The sequence below is a fragment of the Labrus bergylta genome, chromosome 13 (assembly GCF_963930695.1).
Source record: "Labrus bergylta chromosome 13, fLabBer1.1, whole genome shotgun sequence".
Taxonomy (NCBI): domain Eukaryota; kingdom Metazoa; phylum Chordata; class Actinopteri; order Labriformes; family Labridae; genus Labrus; species Labrus bergylta.
In genome coordinates this window covers 28,809,307-28,827,900 of record NC_089207.1, presented here as the reverse complement: position 1 = coordinate 28,827,900, position 18,594 = coordinate 28,809,307, and the positions used below count along the sequence as shown (strand labels likewise).

General features: G+C 39.7%; 2 protein-coding genes across 6 annotated transcripts in view; both read left to right on the top strand.

The window, feature by feature from the left end:
- The window catches only part of LOC109984348 (FERM, ARHGEF and pleckstrin domain-containing protein 1), a 57,115-nt gene extending 49,215 nt beyond the window's left edge, over window positions 1-7,900 (top strand). The window contains exons 21-27 of one of the 2 annotated variants that reach the window (XM_020634455.3): window positions 41-130; window positions 400-482; window positions 1,617-1,732; window positions 3,574-3,710; window positions 5,151-5,258; window positions 6,466-6,617; window positions 6,709-7,900. In XM_020634455.3, coding sequence (XP_020490111.2) covers window positions 41-130; window positions 400-482; window positions 1,617-1,732; window positions 3,574-3,710; window positions 5,151-5,258; window positions 6,466-6,617; window positions 6,709-6,790 — 768 coding nt within the window. In that variant the 3' untranslated portion in view covers window positions 6,791-7,900. Of the gene's footprint in view, window positions 1-40; window positions 131-399; window positions 483-1,616; window positions 1,733-1,956; window positions 2,121-3,573; window positions 3,711-5,150; window positions 5,259-6,465; window positions 6,618-6,708 lie in introns of both variants that reach the window. The other variant, XM_020634454.3, reaches the window with a different exon arrangement.
- A 1,025-nt stretch (window positions 7,901-8,925) lies between these two features.
- Window positions 8,926-18,594, top strand: part of zmp:0000001200 (dedicator of cytokinesis protein 9) — an 82,046-nt gene continuing 72,377 nt past the window's right edge. For 2 of the 4 annotated variants that reach the window (XM_065961857.1, XM_065961851.1), the window contains exon 1: window positions 8,926-9,288. In XM_065961857.1, the coding sequence (XP_065817929.1) occupies window positions 9,172-9,288 (117 nt within the window). In that variant the 5' untranslated portion in view covers window positions 8,926-9,171. The remainder of the gene's footprint in view (window positions 9,289-18,594) is intronic. The other 2 variants (XM_065961855.1, XM_065961854.1) reach the window with 1 other exon arrangement.

The following is an 18,594-nucleotide window of genomic DNA, read 5'->3' as shown; positions in this document are numbered from 1 at the left end:
ACTGTTGATTCTCTGTCCCTCCCTGTCTTCCTTGCAACAGTTCAACGACGTTATTTTGTACACGAGTCGAGGGATGACGGGGACCAATCAGTTCAAAGTGCACGGCCAGCTGCCTCTGAATGGCATGACAGTAAGTAGTGCGTCCCTCCATTGAACACAAAGTGTTTCAAACTGCTGTCACCAGTTTGTCATTACAGCAAATGAGCCGCCTCAAACAGCTGAAGAGCGGCTCTGTCTGCATCTGACACACACACACACAACAACTAACTACACATGTCCTTCTCTCTCACTTCCTTTTCATCTTCTCCCTCCCTCGTCCTCTCCCTTTCTGTCTATTTCTGTCCTCGCTGTCCCAGATACGGCTGCTCTCTAATGTTTTTTCTGTGTCTCTGTGTTCAGATCAGAGAGAGTGAGGATGAGTGGGGGGTGCCGCACGCCTTCACTCTGGTTGCAGAGCGGCAGTCGGTGGTGGTGGCAGCAAGGTAAGAACAGTGGTTGTGAGCTGACAGACACCTTGTACCTTGACTTTAAATAAACCCAAAGTGGTCACACATTTTCTTCTGTCAGGAGCTTTTTATTGAGAAAAATGTGAGTCTGTATTCAACTCAGAACAGATGAAGTTGAGTTCTCACAGTGAATGAAAAAAAGACATGCAGCCAACTGAACACTTTAAGCAGAGAGTGTTTAATTCACTCTCTGAAATCTTCTTCTTCAGCTGCAAAAATATTTGTGTGCTCATCTAGGTCTCTTTCAAACAATTCATGTAGCTCCCAGTATCATGCTTCAGGAGGAAAGCCATTCTTTTAAAGACTGTCTTTGCCTCTCAGGCTTAATGGAGTCAAGTGACTGTTGAGGTTCAGGTTACTTTATTTGTACCCACAGGTAGATTTGTTTTCAGGCAGCTACATTGACATGACAGATGTAACAAGGAACAACACATCACAGAGAGGGAAACTATTTCAAACTTTCTAAACATAATAATAAAACAAAATAAAATGTATGAAAATGATAACAGTGTTCAAGGTTCCACCAATCAGGACGTATAGGAGACAGAACCCTCAACCAATAAGATCAATATAAACACAAATAAATAATCTCTTCAGCTGGGATGAACACGTTTTGTACATAAATACATAAATGAGTCTGTGGAAATATGGCTAGAGCTTGTTCAGTTCAGTGATAGCAGCAGGAACAATGCTGTTTCTGTACCGCTTTGGTCGGATTCAAACCCAGGCCGCCCGCTTGGAGAACTACAGCCTTTGTACATGGAGCGCCCCCTGATCCAGATTTTTTTATAGAGTCAAATCACCTCATTTATGTTCAATGTTCAATACATTTTGGTCTGCTGGGTGGATATTAGGTTCAAATACAAGACAAGAGATTCCACCACATATTTAAGTCACTTCTTTCAGTTTGACAAATCAGAAAAGGAATCTCTCTGCAGGTTACTGATTCCATCAATGAGCAAATGAATGAGGAGACACTTGGACTTACATGGATCCAGCTCGTGACACTTTATTTAGTGGACTTCTCCAAACCACCAGGCTTTCTGACTGTTACTAATGATGGGATCTGCTGAGTACTAAACATTTGTATGTTTTTTTTGTTTACTTTAGTTCACTTAAGGAGATGGAGAAGTGGATGGAGGACATACAGGGGGCGATAGAGATGGCAAAAACCAGCAATGGGCCTTCATCTGATATTCTCTCCAGCAACCTTACAGACAGCAACAGTAAGTGAACACATGAACATATGAAGTCTAATATATAACACAACAAGAAGTGAGAAATAAACACTGGATGAACAGTGAGTTTCAGAAATTACATTTTTATTTAATTAAAATAAAAAGAGTGCTATGATTTGTGAATGAGCTGACACTATCTTGTGTTTGAGCACCCTCCTCCCCCTCATCACCCTGCTCATTATCTAGCAGTAACCACCTCCTGACTTTCCCAGAATGCCCTGAGGACTCCTTGGTGGAGGCGGAGTCTGAGGACGACATAACAGCACCGCACGCCTCGCTGGACAAGCCCACCCCTCACCGTGGTAACACCATGGTGCACGTGTGCTGGCACAGGAACACCAGTGTGTCCATGGTGGACTTTAGCGTAGCTGTGGAGGTACCGGCCCAAAAACCTCGGCACTCAAACCTCCGACCTGCCTCTTGTGCCCCTGCCTCACTGTTTTCTTTCTGTGTCCGAGTGTGTGCTGTGTTTCTTAACTCACTTTTATGATCTCTCTGTGGGAACAGTATCCTCATGAGCTGCACTCTGGCATAGAAACTATATTTAACTGTGGTTATATAAACATATACTGTGGTTAACAGAATGCTGTAGATGATTTGATCAAATGAACGGGAAAGACTGTAAGGCCCATTTTATGATTTTTTTTAAACACTTTTTTTATTATTTAAAATTAAATATGGATGCAATCAGATTTAGAAAATGAAAAAAAATATTCTTTAGGTGAAAAAATGCACTTTAAAAATGCCATTTGTGACATCATCATTTAGTATTTTATCATTACCATCACCTTTTTAATTGATACAACGAATTTGTGAGCCGACAGATGTTGAATGACATATAGAGCAGTTATTGAGCTGCATTATCACAAAACATTTGTCTTATTTCTAACCCTGTGATGAATATTCATACTCATCCTCTTTTCCTCTGTGAGCTGCCTGCTGGGGATGAAACATGTATGAGAGCAGTGAGAGTGAACAAATACAGTATCATGCTCAAGCCATTACACATGTTAGTAAAGCTACAGAGAGCTGCAGAGTCAGATAATAGTATGCTGTAAGTTCATCAGGATGAGCTACTGTACTCTCTCATTTACACATTTTTATTTGCTTACATTACTATGACAATAATATGAATTATAAAATCTAAATATGTGATGTCCTGCTTGTTCTCACTAGCAAGTGATGCAATACGCAGTGGCTTTGCAGTTAAGCAGTTGTTAAACAGATGACAGGATGCTGATGCTCGTTCTAATGTTAGGAATAAAAAAAAAGAGAAACAGCTCAACGTGGTACCTTTAAACTGGTTTGTTTATTTATTTTTAATCAGATATTTTTCTACATGAACTGCAAAAAAAGAAATAAAAAAATGGGCCTTATGGACTTTCCTTTCCACTTTTTTAGTATTATGTATATTAGATAAGTATTTGTCTGAAGTATTCAAAGTTGTTGCTGAGGATACTGCTCCTTCCCTCTTTTGCAGTAACCTTTGTGATGTCCTTCTCTAACCTTAAAAACTGTTTTTTTGTTTGTGCTTTTGCCCGAATTCTCCTACCCTGGCACTTGAAATCACAGATTGTTTAAAAATAGAGAGATAGTGGTAGTATGTACATGTGCTTAATATCTCGCTCTCTCAGCCCTGTTTAAGTTCTGCTCTTCCTCTGTGGTTGTAACAACGTCCTCTTCACAGCCGGGACACACCGTCAGCCTTCCTGTCTCTCCCTGTCACTGCATGCTTTTGTTTCACCTACTCAGTCTGTGTTTCTGTCCTCCCCTCTCTGTCTCTTTCTCTCTCTCTTTTTCCCATGCGTCTGTGCGTTGCTCCGTGGTAGAGGACCCTAGTCCAGTCAGTGAGAATAAGGCCCCCCCAGTGGGGCCCCCCAGTGGCCAGGGACCAGTGCCTCTGTCTGTTATCTGCTGGTACCGTGTTCAGAGTCTCTCCTTTAGTGAATCCTGCACAAGTCTAGAGGTAAAGGAGCCAGGCAGACAGGAGAGGCCCTGTGGTGTTGTTTACTTCAACATAGGAAAATAAGTGAATGCTCTCTTATATACATATTCTCAAAACCAGAAATAATTACAAGATAAAGTATCTGAACAGTTGCATTATAAGTTTATATTTTAATCATAAAAGATAACAAAAATAATTGTTCAGTTGATTTTATTTTAAATTTAGAAGATTAGCATGAGGGATACATTAATACATGTATGACTTGTTAGAGTTTATATTTTAGTTAATATAAAAACTCACCAAGAAATGTCCAAAACCAACATTGTGTCTCAATATCTTCTGACTACTGTACCTTGTCTGTTGCCCTCAAGCCTTGATGCTCCTATGGAGAGAGAATCTTTAAATAATTTAATTCAGGTAACAAATGTTTGGTTTTAATGTTCAAAGTCTTATTAAAAAAAATTGTCAGTAGTAGAAGTGGGACAAAATATAAATAAAACAATATTTGTAAGCCTGACTTGTGTGATACAAACATCAAATCGTTGGTGTCAAATATCAATATATTTATTTAAAGTTACAGCTCACTGAACAGCTCTCCCTGTCAGTTTGACTCAGCGTTTCACCACTTCATGACTCGTTATTGTGGCACTTTACATGAATGAGAGTAAAACAAACAGAAGTTAATTTGTCAGGTCTCCTTTGAAAAAGAGCTCTATGATCTCAATGGTAAAATAAAGGTTCAAAGGTTGAATAAAAAGATAAATAAAATAAAATAATTGGCCAAAGCAGTTGACAAAGAGATAAATAAAGAAGTAGAAGAAGAAGAAGTCACTCTGGGTAAAGTTGGTCAGCAGTGAAAAGAAGTTAAGATGAAGACAGGAAGAGAAAGTGACACCACATTACAGTAAATACATGAATCCTGATGAAGCTTTTTTGGGGCATTATATATTCTTCGGGTTAATCAGATATTGTGATATATCTTCATATTCTCTTGCAATGTGTAAATTTTCGCAGAAGCACTGTATTGTGATACAGTTATTGTTGGCCATGTATCGTATAGTATTGAGTTACTCTGGTAATCTCACCTCTACTTAGTAGTGTTGAAGCTTTGAGCAGATATTTTTAAATGTAGTGGTATATTTGTTATTCTTAAAGATAAACTACAGTCCATGTAATAATGGAACATGTCCCTCAGTTCTACAGTGTGCACAACAATTAAACCCTATGGTACAAAGGTATCTTCTATATGAGGCTTTGGATGCACAGACTTGAGTCTAATGTTGGTTTTGGGCTTTTCACGGTCATTTGAGAACATGAAGGAAATCTAGAATAACACCAGACTTGACCTTTAGTTTGATGAATCCTTCTACATTAAAGTCAACTGCACTTTTAGGGTCTTAATCATGTTTGTGAGTCGGTAAAGTTTTGGATTTCAAAGTACTTGTTTTTTGATTATTTCAGAATCAGCTGTCAGGAAACTTACTGAGGAAGTTCAAGAACAGCAACGGCTGGCAGAAGCTGTGGGTGGTCTTCACCAACTTCAGCCTGTTCTTCTACAAATCCCATCAGGTGATGAACGTTCACTTTCCGCTCCGTTTGTACTGCAAACTCATCCTGACCTCTCCCACGTTCATTCCTCTCCTCATGCTGTAACCGTGTTTACCCTCCCCTGGACTTAAAAGCATCACATATCTGTGCAGAATGTCAAATCTGTGTGCTATGATACAAGCTCACAGGCTTTCCCAGGTTGTTTTTCACGTTTTGTTTTATTTGAGCTGGCTGCCTTTTGGCTAGAGATACTTCCATTTTTACATTTCCATAACAAGTAAGGCTAAGTTTCTTGAACCAAGCAAATCACATGAAATCAATACAAAAGCATGTGTAAAACTTAAAAAGCATGTTAAAGAAACTAAAGTCAAATAGAAACAACAGATCTCTGTAAAAGCGTTTTTCATTCTGTGATACTTTTATTCAACTTCAACTCAACTAAACGATACTACATTCACTTACTGGTATCCTTAAGATTTAGATTCACAATGAAACAAAAACATATGTTATTTATTAAAAAACATCATGGTAATGTTATCCCTGGGGTTCCCATCATTACAGCTTTTTTTTTAGCTTTTTTTTTGTCTTTGTCTTTCCTTATCCGTTCCTCATGAACAACCTGTAGATTTATCTTGTTGCCCTTTGAGGGGATCCTGCTCCTGGGTTCAGAGCCACAGGACTAAACTAACTAACTCTTTAAAAGTATGGAACTTAGCTCCACTTTAACAAGTAGTTCTATAATAAATGTTTCCTTAACAGGAGCAATTATTCCAGAATAAATAGTTAAAAAATGTTTTTGTCTTTTCGGTAGATTTAGCTGAAATCAATTTGTCATATTAACTTGAACATGGTTTTAAATGGCGGGCGTTTAGGTGTAACAGGGAATTAAGTTTTACTTTTAGTTTTGGCCACCTTTGCTGAAGAAAAGATTTTGGATTCATCTTCCTTTTATGGTCATGTTGCATTTTTTTTTTCAGCTCTGCTGAATTTTGAAATCATCTTTTTTTATTATTTATCCCATATTGTTCTTGTAATTATTTACAAAAGAAACTAATTTCAATGGTTTTTTAAAGATTTGTTTTTTGTGGCTTTTTCCTTTATTTTGAGCAGGTCGGACTTGAACCCGGTTTGGAGGATTCTCTGTACGTAGGGCACGACCTAAGGCCTGGCCATCAAAGCCTCCATACATTTAAAAACAGGTTCAAGTCTTTGTTTTCTCTTTCCTCAGGATGACTATCCTCTGGCCAGCCTCCCTCTGCTGGGTTACTCCGTCACCATCCCGACAGATTCTGAAAACATTCACAAAGACTACGTTTTCAAACTGCATTTCAAGTCCCACGTCTACTACTTCAGATCAGAGAGTGAATACACATTTGAGAGGTAAAGAGCCATATCATCCGCATACACGTTGACTCAAATTCCCTTTTTTCTGGATGTCAGAGGTTTGATGAAGCTTGTTCTCTGCCTGCAGGTGGATGGAGGTCATCCGCAGTGCCACGCTCAAATCCAGTGGTGCCCGCCTCCTAAACAGCAAAGAGTCCCACGCTCATTGATTCCTTCCTACATGCCATCTCCCTAGGGTGGCTCTGACCTGCCCCTGTTGTCCTCCGGGACTCTTTGCTTTTTTCTTTTCTACACATATCTGGGACATTTGTACACGTGTCCATGCACATTTGGTGCTTTTTAATGCTTTAATGGTGACATGTCCGCTGGTTTAGACTGCATCAGAGACTGCATTTTTTGGCATTTCTACTCTCAACTCTGAAACCTCTTTTTAAAGGATGTCATTTTATACTGTTTTTTAATGGTCTGAACCACTTCCTATCTTTCTGATTTGACATGTTGTTATTGGTTGTTTCTACAGCAGGATCATGTTCATGTAGATACCCAGATTTCTCTCTTAGAAGCTTAAACTATCACTGCATTGTCATCACGTTTTGTCAACCTTTTTTCCTTTTCATGACAAACTGCTGCTTTGACAATGTCCCACAACTTCAGTGCCAAACTGTTTATATCAATGTCCTGGACTTTTTAATGCTATTTTGTGAATTTGAGGAGCGTCTCCTGTACTGTAAACTATGACATTTTAAACCACATTAAACAGACCACCCTTTAACATTAGTGTTCCTGGCCCAGCACAATGGGTTCTTGTTTTTAAACACACACTAAAAAAAGAGGCGTTCAAAACTATGAAATTATTTTATTGTATTATTGACATAACCGAGGATTGATCACAATGTGGCCAGGGGTAGCTGCCATCACAGTTTAAGACCATTTCAAGTCAATACTCTGTTGTAAGAATATGTTTAAGACCCTTTTTTAATGACCTAAAGTTCCTCTACAGCTGTGAGAGAAAACCAGAGACATGTTCATAATCACTGTGTTATGAAGCTGAGTGGATTGGAAAGCTTTAAAAAGAATACGTGTGAAGAAACAAAAGAGAAACTTTCAGTTCCAAGGTGCCGCTGCCCTCACTCTGCCCGGCTGCCTCCTGTACACAGACACCAGATTCTTACCAAGTGAATGGAATATGCATTTTGATGGCGTTTAGCAGTAAATCAAGTGAAGTGGAAAACCTCAGTTCTACTCAGAGTTGCAGCGTGTTTTCCGCATAACAGAGAGCTCTTTGGAAATGAAAGCAATAAAAATCATATTCAAACTCAGATTTGTATCTCTGGTTTTTTTTTTTATTCCTTGAAGCAAAGAAGCAAAAGGATTGCTTTCAAATGTTGATGTTGATCTCAAATGTCTTCCTCAAGGCAGTTCTCCAGTGTGTTTACAGCTGTGACCTACAGAGGGCATCATAGATCAAGCCTTTAACATACAGGTGTGTGTATAATAATGGCAGTGTTCTCCCTGCCAAAATATAAAACGATGTCTTTAAAAAAAAAATCTGCATCTAGCAAAACATGACAACAAGGAGGAATGTGCATGTACCAGCATATAAAACAACATTAATAAATCAGCTTTATTCATATAAAATAAATCATAACGTGTGCCAGAACTGCTTGGGTGTACACTTCTGTTTTTTATTTAGCTTTAAAGCATCAGAAAAAATTAATATTCATAATTTATTTTGACTTGACGAGAGTAGTAACAAAATACATGAAGTAAACATGCAAAACAATTAAATAGAGTACACAGCCTCTACAGATATGAGTGTGTGGAGACTTCAATGGGACTTTTTTTTAGAATAAAGATGATTGTTCCATGTGTCTATAAAAAAAAAAATCAACATGAAATACTAAAAGAAATCAAACACCAAATAAAGGAAAAAGTCATTGTTTTTACTTCCCGATAGCCTCTGATTTGTATGTTCAGTATATGAGTCTGAGCAGAAAGAGAAATGTAATCTGTTGTTAAAAGATAAACCATACTTTCTCTGTTTCTCTTTTCTGTTTCTCTGTGTGTGGCATTGAGCTAAACAATAAGTTTATTCAGGGGTCAGGAGGAACAATGGGGGTAGAAACACGCTATCCAGACTTTTTGTGAGTTTTTGTGCTGAAAGGAAAATATTTATTTAGTCATTCCCACTGCATGAAGTTGCTGTCCAAAGTCCAGCCCCAGCCACTCACACAGAGCAGTGGGATGGCGTTTAAGCCGGTAAGGGGCGGAGTTCTCCGACGAGGCAAACAGATTATACACCTCCTGTCTGGCGCTTGAAACTCCCCTGAAGAGGACACTGTATCATGACAACAATAAGTCGAATGAAAGAGGGCAGAGCTCCGGAATAATGCAACACACTTTGAAACGCGGAAAGTATGACATCGATACTTGGGAGTGAATCTGCAGCCTCTCCAAAACATGACCAAGGGTTTTAACTCGTGGTGCGAACTAGAAGGAGGATCGGATGTACCGGTTATGCTTTTGACTTAAACTTGGCTGGTAAGACTCTTGGATTTGAGCAGGGATTGATGAAAAGTTGTGCGCAACGATGGCTACTCCCGCGCACCCGGAGACCAGGAGGTTTACGCGGGGTCTGGGTAAACCTGGCACGGCGGCAGAACTCAGGCAGAGCGTCTCTGAGGTGGTGAGGACGTCCGTGCTGATAGTAAGTACACACCTAAACCCCCCTTCTTCTTCTCATCCTCCTCTTCCACCTACTTCTCCTGCTTTACACCACCTCGAGCAGTGTCATCAAGTCTTGTCAAAACTTTGTGGATCTGTTTTTTTACGCACTAAAAGCATATTTTCAAATGACTCGAGATCAGCTGGGTGGGAGCACGTGTGGGCACTTTGGGTGAAAAACCGAAAAGTCATTTTACTAGTGAAGTGAGAAAGAGAGTGGGTGAGTGATTCAGAGCTGATGAATGAAGATGTGCTTCTGTGACAGAGAGAAGGAATAAGGGGGATGTTTCAAATTGCACATCAGCAAATTAATATGCTTTTATTTGATAGTAGTTTGTATAGAACATGTAACCTGGCATTTATTTTTAGCTTTGAATCTTTAACTTTAATATTTACCTGTTTGGATCAGCTGGATGGAAGCACATGGGATTGTTTGAATTGTGTGAACCTGAAATACAAATATGAGCAGCAGAGAGACAGAGGGAGTCACTTTGAGTGAATGAATGGCAGAAAGATAAAGGATGAGATTTTAAGATTTAGTTTAATTTAAGGTGAACTCTTGCATCTAAACACAAACACAGCTGTTTGTCTCTTTTTGTGTTTTGCAGCAAACTTTTGAGCTTTGTTGAGATGCAACAATCTACTTGAAGAACTTCACTGTCATTTGTTCTAAGTGTCTTTTTTCCTGAAGATAATCAGTGCCTGATGAAGGCGTTTTGTACTTGTTGTCAGTGAGGGCATCAGTTTGCACTGAGATGACATAATACCTTCTCATAAGGGAAAGCATGTGGCTTCAGTTTCGGGCCTCAGACACATACACAGAGTCCAGTGACAGTGACATAATGCTGAATTGGACTGTCCACTTTAAATAACATCTGTGTGTCGAGGCATGCCTCGTCTGGATCAGCTTTCCTCCGAGCTCAGGAGGGAGAAGGAGTCAGCCCTTTTGTTTTGTTTCCGAGTGTGTGTGTGTTTGCTGCTGCATCCGATTGTTCCAGCTTTCCTGGAAGAAGTTGCTAGGTAACTGAAACGGACACCGTCCAGGCTCTCTGTCAGGGAAATGGAATCCTGAGTCAGGATCCCAGACATCCAACCACACCTTCATATTATTTATTAATTTTCACTCTGGTGCTCTGCCAGAGAAGCCTGAGGGAGGATAGTGGAAGTATGCATGTTGGGAAATCATAGTATTTAAGGAGGACTCAACTGACTTTGAGTTTTTCACTGAGACTTGTGTTTTTGTATTGGTTTTCAAAAGGTCACTTTTTGACAAATTGACAAGCCAAACTGTTTAGGGATGGGTCGAAAAGTTTTGAGATAAGTCGGGCAGCTTTGACGAGATATTTAGGACTCGTGTTTAACGCCCTGGTTCTAGTCCAAAGCCAACTCTCCTGAACTAATACTCTCATTGGCCTTTTTAGTGCATCAATTTGGATTAAACGAAAAAAAGTTGATAAACTTTTATAAAATAAATGTTTTGTGGCTTGTGAGTTCTTGTAGATTGAAATTTGTGAGAAAATGGGCACTGAACACAAACATGTAAAGGGCGTACTATCTTTTCTACGTACAAGGAAGACACCCAGACTGACCTTTTTTACTTTTTTGTGTCCATTTTGTGTTCATTTTGCCTCTCTGGGTCATCATTTTGTGTCCTTTATTTCTTCGGTTGTTTTTGCGTCTTTGGTTGGCTGATTTCTCTCCTCTTATGATTTCTTGTTTATAGTTTTTTTTGGTGGTTCTTTTGCATATCTTTAGAAATATTTAGCATCTTTTCATAATTTTGTGTCTTGTTATTATTGTATGTCCAGTTGCATTTGCTTTGTCTCTATGTTGTTTCTTTCTATCTGTGTTTGTGCACTTTTTGCTTTTCTAAATTGTCCCTTGAATTATTTTTTTTCACCAGAACATTTGCACAGAAATATCTCCTGCAGAGGTACCACACCAGGCACTCTTCAATCTGGCTCTCATTGGTCCATTCACTAATCCTTCCATTCTGATACTTATCAAACAGAAACCTTAAATTCCCTGACTTCTGACCACTCCTCAGGGCACTTGGATTCCTGAGCTGTATGGAGGAACATATGTGTTGCAGAGCTCACGTGCCTGCTGAAGCTTGTCAGTGGGACAAAAATGCGGATGCACACAAGACGGCTGTCCATACAGCTCATTATTAATTCCTCCATGAAACATGCAAATTCCGCAGCAGGGAAAGAGCGATCTGTTCAACGGACATAAAGAGGGGATTGTAGCTGCTGTCACTTATTCTCATTGTTTTCTGCTTCAGACAAACAATTATTTGTTCTTTCAAAGTGTATGAACAATACATTTAGGTTATACTATATAATGTAAAGTACAGATCACATATAAACTCCTTAACTCTGTTTAGGGGTCAGCGTTGCTCTCTTCTTCTCCCTGCAGTTTGTACGTTTCAGACACACTCCAGCCTGAGCGTCTTTGTTTATTGTTGGAGTGGAGAGAAGAGAGGTTAGGCCGGAGCCCCTCAGCTGAGCCATCCTTCTGTTTACCCACACTCGAGGCATGCTGGGAACACTATAAGCTCTATGATGGCTGCCATCAGCTCTGAATGTGTATACCATCTGATGCCCATCCAGGACACTCACCTTTCAAACTTAATTTTGTGTTGGACCAGAAAATGTCACGAGAAGAAGGAGTTGTGATTTGTGTTTTCAACCAGTCCTCATCAAGCAGCTGCATGTGTATGTAAATGTATCAGCTGATGGCAATACACCAAACCGATGGTGTTGGGAAATGTTTAGTTGGTGTATACAGTGTATGCAGCAGCCTGGGGGGCAGTTGTGTAATCGTAATCAATAGTCCTAACTGGCTGCCACCTATTGGTGATGTACTCAGATCCTCAGTGGTGTTCCTCCTGCGTCACTGACCCGAGGGAGCTGTACACCAGATGGGTGTCATTATGTAGGAGTGATGCCATTAACCGCCCATGGCCAGTACACACACACAGCCCCACGACTAACTCAGAGGGGAAAGTGATTGTTTCATTTAAGCTTGGAAAAACAATTTGAATATATTGACAAAATGCACAAGATCAACAGAGCACACATGTTGCTGCTTAACTTCTTTGTGGGGCATTACACATTGTTAGGAAAGTCCCATTTGCAAGCTAAATTGCATCTCTGTGCTTCTCAGGGGTCTTTGTGTATGTCACAATAGATCATTTACATGATTCTTAATTTGTTTGGCAAGTGGAAAGCATTTTCTATCTAGTAACTTAGAAAACTAACATTTAGATTCTGCATCTATAGGCATCTGGAAAGCCCAGTTGATTCATCCTTACCTGATGCACATCTGACAATCGTTCATCTCTCTTCTGACCTGTGCATCTTCTCACTGCACCATGTGACATGCTCTATTTTACAGCCTGTGTCTGATGAAGTCCAACATTGCTTGCACATTTGGTAAGGTTGTTGAGTAAACTGTGCCAATAGATGATCAAATGCAGAAATGTTCTACTTCCATCATTCTCCTGGATGTAATCTGCCACCTGTAGTTATTTTGTTCATTTTCCGAAAGAAGTGGAAATACCTCAGGTGGGTGTGTGCTGTGTGCATGTGTCAGGGACTATTTTGACAGAACATGTTCTTCCTTTGCTTTTCTGTAGACTTAAAGTCATGTCTTATCATGTTGTGAAGCTGAATCTGTTAGTCATGATGCTCGCTTTTGCATGACTTTAGATTAAAGTCGACGTTCATGTGATCATTTAGTCCAGTCAATTTCTACAAGCCGCTGAAGAAGTTAACAATAAAACCGCGGGAGAAGCGAATGTTTCTCAACCAGAAAAAATATTTATTCGCCGGTAGCCTAGTGGTTAGGGCACGCACCCCATTTACAGAGGCTGTGGTACTCGAGGCGGGTGGCCCAGGGTTAAATCCAACCTGTGGCTCCTTTTACACTAGTCATTCCCTATACTCTTTCTCCCTGATGTCTGACTCTATCCACTCTCCTATCGCAAAATAAAGGCATAACACACATAAACCTTTGAAAAATATATATGTATTTGTAAAACGTAATGCATGTCTGAATTAAGCAGACAGTGAACAAACAGCAACAATAAAGTATGCAACAATAACATGTGTTCTGCAACTCTCGAAGAAGTGAGTGCAAAGAAAAAAATTCAGGTTAACATTTTCGCCTGCTCACTGTCATAGTCCTGCTCAGTCACAGTTTTTTGTTTTGAAACCCATCTTTTTAATGCCTTATCACATGTCAAGCCCCTAGAAACTACTAACCAAATAAGTGCCAGGTAGAGTTCCTGATTCACTTAGACTAGTTCTGATAAACACAGGTGGACCAATCTGCAAAAAAAGTAAATCCACTTCTCTACCATGTCTTATTTGTTGGGAGCAGCCAATGTTGGCAGTCACATATTCTGTCCGTCACAAGATTACAGGACAGTGAGTGTTGTGAGAGGCCTGAGCTGCTTGACCTTACTCTGTCTGTCTGTCATTATAAAGGCCTGATGGTATCCGTCTAAAAGGGAGCATGCACCGTCCATGTTAGTGTGATGGTAAATGGTACTTTACAAGAATAAACCCAAGGGGGTGGAGATGGGAGAGCAGATGAGTTCGCTGAATGGGTCAATAATAAATGAGGGTGCTCTAGTAACCAATGCACCCATTAGGAGACTCTCTCTTTCGCTCTCTCTGTTTCTCTCTCTCTCTCTCTCGCTCTCTCTCTCTCTCTCTCTCTCTCTCTCTCTCTCTCTCTCTCTCCTAGTCTATACTAAACTTTGATATCATTTTAAAAGTAACACAGCTTTAGTTCATCTTTTGGAGAGAAAAAAATAAACCATGAAGCAATATACTTTTCACAGACACGATGATGTTGCATCACAGCCAGCAGACTTCTTGAAGCTCTTTTCATTTGTCGCTCTCTGCGCCAGAAATTATTTTTTTTCCACGTTTGAGAGTTAAAAACACACCCAGTCTTAAAATGAATGTTGTGTATGACATCACTCCTGCAATAAATCCTACTTTTAAGGGGTTTATAATGATCAGACATTGTCTAAATTGTTTTAAAGAGGCATTTGGTGACTTTAAGATTCATTTGGAGAGAACAGCGTGTGAAACATGTACTACTTAAACTTTATATTAGCTGAGTGGTGGTCGGGGTCTTTGAGGTCAAGTTTGCCTCTAAACATACAAGAAGGTAAAGCAAAGTAGATCCTCTGCATTTCCCTGCTATCAGATGTTATTCAGTGAAGTAAACTTTACTTTTACTTTTGTCATTTTTTTAATACAGTGTTTTGATTTATTTCAGTTTCAAAAACAGGCTAACTCAACACAGTACTAATATGTGGTGATTCATAACTTATAGATTGAAGGAAAAGCTGAAATTTAAGCATGGCCTTGTGTAAAATGTGTCTGCTTTTGGTTTGGTCATGGCTTTTGGCAAGTAGTGGTTATAATATAAACCAGATTTGTCACTCGATCTAAAAGTCTGAGTGGGAGGCATGAGAGCCCAGCTCACAAAGGTTGAAATAATATAAAGCACTCTGAAAAACTGAAAGGATTACCTCCATTCAGTCCTCAACAACTGTGGTTAGATTTAACCACTGAATAGTGCAGTAGCAAAGCCAAGTCAAATGATCTGATGGCTAGACAGACAGTTTTTCCATCCAGTGCAAATGAAAACTGATTGTAATGGCAGGGACACAAGTTGGACTCAGTCTGTTTATCTCTCTGGGACAAGCTGATAGCCTTTTATTTTTACAAACCCCCTATTGTGCCGGAGTGTATTTAACCACATGTCAAAATAAGTGTTGGATATGAATGTTGAGCCAGGACAGAATCCCAAGAAGATTTGGTTTGTGGTCACATTGCAGGATTATTTTAACTATTTCCTCTCTTAAAGTGAGCCAAAAGGAAGTATCAAATGGCCATTATACTTTGAAAATCAGTGAACTGTGTAATCACAACCTGTCTGCAGCATTGGCCCATTGATTCTTTTATGGTTCCTTGGTTGCACCCAGAGATCCATGTCTCTGCAATGATTTCATGCTTGTTACGTAATTTAGTTTGGGCAATGCCATGACACACATGCAGATTCAGCTGGGTAGTCAAGTTTGTTTTTTCTCTATCCAAAACAGAAAAAAATAAAAATCACAGCCACCATGAGCTGAGCCTCCCAAATCTTTCCATCCTGCCTGCCTGAATGGGAAGTGCCCAAGTTTTCCTGTCCTTCATCTTCTTGTGGGAGAGCAGGGGCCTGTCTTTTCTTAGATAGAGCCGGTTTCCTGTGGCTGCGTTCAGGCTGACCATAAGTTAAAGGAAGGGCTCGCTTTTAAACCGCCCACTCTGTCTGAGCGTTGTGCCTGATAGAGCAGAGCTGTTTAGAAACACAGGAGGGGTTACCATAACAGAGAGGCAGCTGATGAAGAGCCTGGCCTGTGTTTATTGTCCTGTTAGCATAAGTGTGTGTCTCACATGGGACTTATTTTACAATCTCTAATACAGCTCACAAGTAAGGTTCTCAAAATGGTCAAGACACTTTTTGATACCACGTGTTCTAAAATGATACAATCTTTATTATTGTAATGACCAATAGAATTAAAAGATCCAAAACTTTGTATTGCATTGCCTCCTTCCTCAGGGTCCTTTACGTTACTATTTCTGAGTCAACAGAGCTCATACTGAAGTGCAGCTGTGGAGGACGCACTGAATCACAGTCACTTTGCCCTTTGTTTTCCTTTGTGACTATTATGTGGTTAATCCAGTTTGCCTTCCTCTGTAAACTGATAACAACTCTGGCTTCATCATCTATGATCTGATTAAGAACTAGATGGGAATGACTGGAACTGAGACTGAGCATGTGTCGCACAAAAGACGGCAAAAACATACTGTATCTTCAAGAAAAAAAAAAACGTCTTTCAGATATAAAATCATGAATTTTCAAGTCAATGATAAGTAACAATTCAGTATGAGCAGTACTACACATCTCTGTACCTCTGCTGTAATGTGACCTCTATTAAAAAAACATAAAAACAGAACACTAAGGTGATCTTTTGCTAAAAACAAGCAAAGCTTAAACCGTAGTTTTTCCCTATGTAAATCGTTTTGTTTTTCATCATGAAGTTCTCCAAAAAATATGATCTGTGAATCCTCCGGCCTGTTGCCTGCAATGTTTTTAACTTTAAAGTCGCGTTTGACCGCAAGAGGTATTGATAGCCGGCTTTTAGTGCATCAACCACCCCGGTCCAGACTGATATATCTCACTATTAGTGGAACTTGGAAGACTTTTGTTCAGAAGTTCATCTTCACTTTAGGATTATTTGTTATTACATCAGTGATCTTCCACTGCATATTTTCTGCCTGGCTTGAGATTGTTTTGAGGGGGTCAGCGCTTTTGGGATCAAAGTTCATTTTGGTTTAACTTTTGTTCGCTTAATCCGGCCGAAAACCAGAGCAATGTGCACCACTAAGGTTTGAACAGCTATCTCATTTAAAATAATGACTTTGATCTGTGCAATGCTGCTCTACAGTACAACTTGTGTAAAAGCCAAGTAGGTACTGGTTTAGTTGGTTTTGTCATACTGATATCATCTAAGTCAGTCAGCTGCTTGCGTACAAATGTTTTATCTTGAGAAACTAGAAATTGCTAAGTCTTGCCCGGGTAGTGAAGGCCTCTCCTGTAAACTCTCCATGAGAGCTAAGCGGCTTCATATGAATGGCGCCATTACAAACACAGCCCAGCCCACACAGAAGCAAGTGATTGAGAGAAAAACATCGAGTGTAGGTGGAAGCTCTGCCTGCCACCATTGACCAGGGACTTTTCAAAGTAGAAGCCAGCGGGTGAAACTGGTCAAGCAAAATCATTGCTGTGCACACGTGAACCCGCCTACAGATTAGGCTCATCGGATTAAGCCCTTAAAAGCACTACAACACTCCTGAGTGGAGAACAACACGTCCATGTTGGCTGATAGGAGAAATGTCTAGAAAGAGCAGACTAAAGACTTGCACGTTCCCTTTTTATGTTCTAATGTGAGTTTTCTGTGAGGTGTATTTACTCTCAGAGCCTCCTTGATTTGTCCATTTTGTTGAATGTAATGTTTCCTTCACTGCAGCCGAGCACAAACATGTAATTGTGGGAACATGGCTGTTAACATGAAAGAAGAGATTGGAGAGAGAGCTGTATGCTAACACCCCCAAACTTGTCATTCATTTTTCCACCCAGTGGATGGTATTTTTTGAATTTCTGCCAATGAAAGGATTTGCCTTCACTCCTGAGCAGAGGTTCACTCCTTTACTTTGCCCTGTACTACAATACACTTAATTGTCCCCCTGGGAAATGTGTGTAAGACTCCAGTAATGGGCACATTCAGCTTCCTTCACAGTGGAATCAATAAATAAAAACAACCTAAACAGAAAGTTGTTTTTCTTAAGGGATTCTGTTTGTAATGTTGTTGGACACTTAAAATATGAATCAGTCTGTCAGTGGCAATTTTTTTATTTTTGTAACATCTCTTTCCTACCTCCCTTGACAAAACGCGACCAACCTTCTAACTGTGAGAGGACCAATAAAACTCAGTGCTTTTCATCTGTGTGTTCATCACTTAACCTTTAGAAATAACAGAGCCAGTAACGTAACATTAGCTAAATATGCTAGCATAGCGTTATTATCTGAGGCCCATTTTCCAGGTCTTCCTCCCATCCCTTGATAATAGACGGCACATGTGTGATTACATTAACCCGTTTGAGGGATCACAGGTGGTCTCCCCCAACTTTAATTTCTAAATCACCTAAAGAAGGAACCATGGGGGTAGTACTAAAGTGGATAGACATTAATGATCCCAAGAGGATGGATACCAAAGATGTGAATAATCATCCCACTTTTCCTCTGGTCTCGCTATGCTTAAGATAATGGGACCCTAATAAACAAACAAACAAAGCCATGACTTAAAACCCCCGCATTGGATTATTTGCCATTCAATTTTGTCCTTGACATTTAACCCCCCTGAGGAAAAATGTTTGTTGAGATTTAATGAAGCACATTGGGTGACTTAATGTCATTCATTAATCTTGTTTTATTATCATGTACCTGCATAAGAAATCAATAGTTACATCTGCTTTTAGCAAATGTTAACATAAAACCAGGCCAAGATATAAAAAAGTTAAACCTGCTGAACAGCATATTATTAAGGTCAGTGTAGCATGCTAATGTTAGCATACAGTTCAAGTTGAATACTTAGCTCGTGGCCATGTTGATTCTAATCCCTTAATGATATTTTTTTAACCAATTTTCAAAATAAGAA